This window comes from Lottia gigantea, assembly GCF_000327385.1.
Source record: "Lottia gigantea unplaced genomic scaffold LOTGIsca_694, whole genome shotgun sequence".
Lineage (NCBI taxonomy): Eukaryota > Metazoa > Mollusca > Gastropoda > Lottiidae > Lottia > Lottia gigantea.
In genome coordinates, this window is record NW_008710355.1 from 25,500 (window position 1) to 33,196 (window position 7,697).

The 7,697-nt window shown below is 31.9% G+C and overlaps 1 protein-coding gene across 1 annotated transcript; it reads left to right on the forward strand.

Annotated features, from left to right (window-relative positions):
- Positions 1–2,572: 2,572 nt before the first annotated feature.
- On the forward strand, positions 2,573–6,943 carry LOTGIDRAFT_176060 (hypothetical protein; the record flags this gene model as incomplete). The annotated part of the gene is made up of 7 exons (XM_009065336.1): positions 2,573–2,621; positions 2,780–2,905; positions 3,501–3,707; positions 4,338–4,547; positions 5,630–5,797; positions 6,393–6,492; positions 6,724–6,943. The coding sequence occupies 7 exons, from the start codon at positions 2,573–2,575 to the stop codon at positions 6,941–6,943; spliced, it is 1,080 nt and encodes a 359-aa protein (XP_009063584.1).
- Positions 6,944–7,697: the final 754 nt, after the last annotated feature.

Here is a 7,697-nt window from a genome sequence, read left to right on the forward strand (position 1 = left end):
AATCAACCAGTTACTCAACCGTTCAGCAACATCAGTAACAACCAAGATAATCCTTATGGTCAACTTACCACTGCTTATCAAAATGAAAACGCCTATGAACTTCTTGGGAAAGCTGAAGGAAATGTTTCAACTAAATAGTATTATTTATGAACAGTATTTATCAACTATCGTTTTATTACTACAAGACTCGATCTTCAACTGTCCCATTGATTCGCTGTTTTATGAAAAGTGTTTGTTTATATTAAGTTGATTTTAATGTTACAATATAACAAGTCCTTATAATATAAATTGAATTTCACCACAATTACACAATTCCTATGTCGGGTATCGGCGAGACGGGGTTGACCACCTTGCCATAACATCTAATACAGTCTGTCATAACAAGACCCTTGTTAGTGATGTAGTTCCTTCATTGTTAAAATAAATTAACTTCTCTATTTATCTGCTCCTATTCTATGTGGAAATCAGATGGTATGGTAAAACTCCTAGGGAAAGATATTTTGTTTATGATGTAAATTAGAATATATAGAGATAAATTCCATTTCCCATCTTCTCTGATGTCCAAGTATATTTATAATGTCGTTTATAGTGTTACCGCTATTTCCCCGTCCTTGTTGTTGCCAGCCTACATACATACATACATGTATGTTTGTCATTTTCTGTTTTCATGTATTAATCTTGATTGGATATGTTTTTAATGTTATGATAGCTTTTCGTGTTGTTAGTCAAGATTTGTTATCAATATTTAATATTTTATATATTTATGTTGCATTTCGTATTTTAAGTCAATTTTTATTATCAATATTGAACATTTTACATAAGTAATACTTATGTTGCTCTAAGTATTAAGTATTAGTGTCATTTATTGTAGATATAGCTTGTAATTGTTTGGCAACAACAAGTAATTGCTTCGCTTAATAAAATATATTACTACTTGAATTTATTAGCACCTTAAAGCGGATGAATGGTGTACCTACAGAATTCTACCTTAAACTTTGTTATTTTTTGAACGGGGTCTTTATGTAAATTTAGTTTGACTGTAACAACTGTATCGATCGTCGCTGTTGAGACACGATTTGATCCTCTTGGTTTACCTTGTACCTGGATTATTAATCGCCTACAAATATGCAGATACCATCCTGGATAGTCCACAATACTATTCACATTATCGCTTGCAAAAATTATCAAGTATGATTGTGGACAAATTCATCAAAGATTAAAAGTCAATTGTTAATCACACATTTAAAGACATATTATATTTCTTTCAAAAGATTTAAAAAGTTTCTTTGTCGATTCTTATCATTTTCAGTATAATGAATATTACATTTCAGATTGTTCACTATTCAAAACATATACAACAACAGTTTTTATTATGCATTTGGTTAAGTAAATATCAATACTATCCAGACCAGACTATTTAGATAATACAAGAGGGAAGGTGCGGGGGTCAAACATGAGGTGTTTCTCCGAGGCGAGGCCCGAAGCTACTTGAGGCTGGGGGTTGCAAAAAAAGACTTCACAGGCCTGAAAAATGGGGGGTGTTATTGCTTATTACTATTTATACCAATTTGGAAAGCTAAGATATATTGAAAGTTACTCTCCTTGTCACGTGTCAGAGACGCAGGTTAGAAAGGCAGCTTGTGAATGTTACATGCCTATCGGCCCATGCTGCTGAGAGGACAAAATCATTCTCATTTAAGTCGTTTCCGCTCATTGTAAGCTTCATCTCCAATTTAGTTGACACCATTTCATTAGACCTACCAGATAGAAAAAAATAGATCGTAAATTCCCATTACACTTCAACACAAGTCAGTGTGTTTGTAACAATAATATCTCTTTGAAATAGCCATAAAAAATTTCTTTCATTTAATATGCATATTATATAGTATTCATATATTTCTCAATGCAAAGTAAAACCCTAAAATATATTGTTGTAAAAACTTGACTGACGAGTTTCAATCAGGTTCAACTACTTTGTTTAGATATGTAAGACCGTAATCAGTTCTTTGGTTTCGGAAAAAGTAAACTTGTAGGAATAAACGTACGGAGATAGTTTTTTAATGACAGGGTAAGGTTTTTTCCTCAAGTAATCAGCAAGCGAATTGAATGACGATTTCAAAAACATTGCTCAATCATGGTAAAATATAGAGGCGGTGACGATGCAGCCGTTCAGAATGACATGACCAACATATTGCAAAACTTTAAACATACAATGTAAATATCAGACATTAATACTGAATCACTATTTGAGTAGGTAACCAGTTTGGGATACCAGTTTACTAACCTAAGATTTCGGGAAGTACCTTCAGAGATTTTAACCTGGTCTCCATCTGCCTCTGATGCAGGTCGGGGAAGCTGATAATTTAATATTATCAAACAAGCGTCAATAACTCTATAATATGATTATAAACCAAGGTCCCGTGCCCGTTAACAGAGCAAATTGAAAAGAAAAGATTTATGCTGTTATATTGGCATTTTCTCCATGGAACACTGCATCGCGTTTTCATCAGAACAAACTAGAGCAGAGATGAAAAATGCAAAACTCATTTTATTTACACTTTAGTTTACTACAATGTGGAAGTGGATAGCTGTAATGATTTGTATTATAACCTACACTCAGTGTAAGTATATTCATGTCTTTATATGATTATGATATTAAAACATATCGGTGTATATTTTAGATCACTTTCTCTAACTAGGAAATATGAAAATTATTTTCTTTTAATCTCTAGAAATAAAAGGGAGAATTATTAAATCTGTATTATATTATTAAGTACAGGTGTTAAATTTGGAGAAGATAATAGTTATACCTGTCACTGTATTAATGATGAACAATGTGATAAAGAATCTGGTGAATGTAGTGGAGGTTGTGCTGCAGGGTGGTCAGGACCTACTTGTCAAAAACGTAAGAACATTTTAGGAAGCATTCAGATATGAACGCCCTAATCTAGATTAAAACTGAAATTTTCAACCCATATTGATTGCGTTTTAGTTTCGTGGACATATTATATTTGACATTGAGTTTAAAAAATAAATCTATGATAGGACAATATCCGTATGTAATGGAAAAGATTCTAATGACAAAATATTTGTGTTTTTCACCACAAGATCACGGATATTTTTATTGAAATTGTCAACTGATTTTTTATTTGCCAATATGGCAGACTTATAACTACCTGATATGAATTGCCATAAACCCAAAGATATTATAACATTGGTCACATTTCAGTGGTAGTAACAAATCCGAACATGTTTAAGGCACACGATCGGTCTTGGTCGGAGAATTTTGTCATCATCCAATCAGATTCATTTGCCTTTCAATGGCATGCTTCGCACGTGATTGTCGACAAGGTCGAAAACAATCCTCGTGTGCCAGTGCCAGTCGTTGAAACTTAAGACAAGACTCTAATAGGCGACAAAAGTCTCAGACCAAGAACGCTCGTGTGCCGCAACCTTTAATTAATTTTATCACCGTTATAAATGAAGTAAATATTTTATAGAAAATGTAGCTCTTCGTAAGCCATCAAGTCAGGTTGAAACAAATGGTGCTAGAACTTCTGATTTAGCTGTTGATGGTGACAATACTACTAATATACCTAACAAATGTACTGATACTGGTGGTGATGAAAATACGAGAAAATGGTGGAGAGTAGATCTACTAGAAGAATATCCCATTAAATATATTATCATCTATTATCGAAACGAACGTAAGCACCAGGTTATTTCTAGAAATTAGAAAAAACTCATATAATCATAGTGTTAATAATAACATTATTCTAAGAATCACCATATATATTTCTGTAGCTTTAAACAAATAATTATTTCTGTTCATCAGTCCTGCATTCATTTTCTGGTTTCATAAAAAGAAAATTTGGAGAATGTTCCTCTTCGACTTAAATCGAGCTGAGAATAAAATTATAATACAAGGTAGCTTTGGAACATTTACTCTGTGTATGGAATGTACAGTACTAATCCCTATTTTTTATTTTGAGATTAGTTACTGTAAATCTGTTTTGTTGACAAACTCTGTCCTTTCTTTCCTTTTTTCATCAAATCATTTGACAATAATAATAACAAACATTTTAATTCTAACTTTATTTTGTGTTTCAGCTAACTGGAGTGAGTAGAAATATTACCTTACAGTAAGAATGATTTACTAATAGAGGGCAATGTTTTGTCTAGTTGTTCTAATGTTGCATGCTTGTGCTTTAATATAGATTAAAACCGATTCGACAGTTCAAATCAACAAAATAAAATCACAATTCATTAGGCGATTTTTGGAAATTAAGACTCCACTTTTATGTATCTATGTTTCTTTTTTTCAAACACATTTGCAGCTTTAACATCATTGAAGGGATTTTCACTACACATTATTAAACAGAATGAAGAACCAGAACTGTGTTATAAAGATGATAGTCCGGATGTTCCACCTGCAGTAAATAATATAGAATGTAATCAGACTATAACTGGGCGTTATGTTAATATCAGTAATTTTCATACCAGAGAAGATGGAAGATTTTTAGTCCTATGTGAAGTTGAGATTTATAGTAAGATTTTATTCAGTAGAATTTTTCAACAATTTAAACGATTCAGACTGAAAGGGACAGATGTGCAATTGTTTTTGACCAATCAAACTTAAGTCTCAAAAACGGGAATGTCTTAGCTAAGTCAATCAGTTATAATGTTCACAGCTCACCTTCAAAATTTGAGCCTTCAAATCCATGTGTGTCCAGAATTACCTGCGTTTGATTGTTAAAATCACGTCTCGTCATTTAAAGATACTTTGTGATATATAGAAAAGACATATATAGAAATAGTCAGTAAAATTCCTAGTTTGAAGTATTTTCAAAAGAATTATGCGATTTACATACATTTCTAGTATTTCTGCAGACTATTTTCATATATTCAAGACTAAAGTCAAGCCCCAAAATGGTGCATTTGTCCCTTGAACTACGTTTTGCTCCCTTGCCTGTTGTGGAGTGTTTCAGTTACAATGTATTGAATTTCAAGATATTATTCTGATTGGTGTGTAATGTACAATAATGTTATTAATGAATTGACTATACTTTTATCTACATCTTTAGAATTTCAATTCATTTTAGTATGTTCTGTAGAAACGTTTGGTTCAAATTGTACCAACTTCTGTCATTGTTTAAATAATGAAAGATGTTCAGAGAATGGTGAATGTTCTGGTAGATGTGCTGATGGATGGACAGGAACAACTTGTAGTCAACGTATTTGTATTTCTTTATGTTAATTTCTATACTAGACGAAGATAATGTGTCAAAAGCAAAAATAAAAGTATTCTGTTCAATATCTGTCCAAGAAAATCATCATCATTTTTATGTTCATTGTAGAAAATCAGTATTTCATGTTGATGAGGGTTGTTTTTTCTTGTTTCATATTTCAAATTAAACTAAGGTGTATCTAACCACATATTATATATCTTTTATCAGCATATGTTTCCTGTTTTTACATAATTAATTGAATGTATGTGCGGTGATAGTTTCATAATATCAATGTGTCGCTCAGCATAAACCCATGCACTGCACTGTATCCATGGGGTCACTATTTTAATTGAGAACCTATAAAAGTGAATCATTTGACAAAAATTTCCTTTTTCTAATAGATTGTCATAATGGTATCTATGGTACTGGATGCTTAAAACTATGTTCAGATAGAAATTGTTTAGTAGAAACATCACCATGTAATCATATCAATGGTAGCTGTCAAGGTGGATGTAAAGAAGAATTTAGTGGAATTGACTGTGTTAAAAGGCAGTACAGCAATTTACAATGTGAGTGTAAAACAGGAGAATGTATTGATGGGTGTCAACCAGGAAAACATATCCAATCTATTTTTTTATAAACCTAAATTTCATGAGTAAATAATAGATTTAACAATATTTACAGAAAACCAAAAGCAACCTTTCGGAAATAAAAAAAAATTATTGGACGTTCGGTTTTAGTCTAGATACGTTCCTGACTGAAAAATATTGAATTAACAATATTGATCATGTGAATTCCAGAAAGATGAGTCATATATTTTCTGATTTAGTTTTTTTTCCATTTCGTGGACGTTCTCTGACTTATAAAAGATAAGAATTTGTGAGTTCGTATTTAAACCATGCAGATATTTTCTGTTGTGTTTCCAGAGAGTGATAGTAGGTTTGTAGGTCAAGAGGGCTAATTTAAGACAGCTTAATTGCTCAATACTATTCGTTAAAACAGATCAAGAGTATTATTATTTTCTTAACGTATTTCAGAGTTTGTAGACTGACTTCCTTTGTTGGTAACTCACTAGATGACAGGTGTCTATCACATTTCAATTATAGTATAGTAGTTATAGGTGAAGTTTATAAATTTCCATGCGTATGTGTTTCCATTTTGCAGACAGTAATGATCAGAGTTTGATTATCATTGGAACGATTTTGGGTTTACTTATTGGTTTAGTAGCTGGGGCACTGATGGTTGTGTTTATTATGAAACGAAGGTAAGGCACGTTATAACATTGGTTCGAGGGATTCTAAAGTCATAAAAATCCACTAAAGCGTTTATTTTGATGGATGTTTTTGGCGAACTAGAGAACGACCACCGTCTGGAACTCTTTTTTATGCTTCATGGCTATCACCTGTTGACACATTTGGAAAGTCAACATAGCTAATAATTTTAATTAGTGTATTATGTTAGTAAAACAGAAATATATTCTTTACATTAATTATAGGTCAAGATCTAGGTCAAACCAGTCACAAATAGTTAGCACTGACCAGTCAAGTAGCAATATACCACAACCAGAAACAACCACCAATCAACCAGTTACTCAACTGTTCAGCAACATCAGTAACAACCAAGATAATCCTTATGGTCAACTTACCACTGCTTATCAAAATGAAAACGCTTATGAACTTCTTGGGAAAGCTGAAGGAAATGTTTCAACTAAATAGGATTATTTATGAACAGTATTTATCAACTGGCCTCATAAGTCCAGATCTTGAGTCTAAATTGAATTTCACTACAAAAATTACTGTGTCGGGTATCAGTCAGACAGGGTTGACCACCTTGCCATAATATCTGATACAGTCTGTCACAACAAGACATTATTCATTATTGCATATTATATTATATTTATGTTGCTCTTCGTATTGTTTGTTAATTTTTGTTATCAATATTGAATATTTATGTTGTTTTTAGTCTTATTGTCAGTTTTTGTCATTTATTGTAAATATTGCTTGTTTGGCAACAACAAGTAATTGCTGTGCTTAATAAAATATATTACTACTCGCATTTATTATCACCGTAACGGGAAGAATGGTTTAACCTTAAAGTTTTTTATTTTGAAACGAGGTCTTTGACTGGAACAAACTACTGTATCAATCCCCTTGGTTTACCCTGTACCTGGATTATCTCCTTTTAACATGTCATCTTGGATAGTCCGCAATATTACGCAGGTGTTTATTCACATTATCGCTTGCAAAACTTATAAAGTATGATTGTGGACAAATTCAACAAAGATTAAACGTCAATTGTTAATCATGCATTTAAATACATATTACATTTCTTTCAAAAGATTTAAAAGTTTCTTTGTCGATTCTTATCATTGTTCAATATAATGAATATTACATTTCATTTTGACCACTATTCAAAACAAATACAAGAATAAAGAATAATTGAACGATACTATCCAGACCAATAGCATAG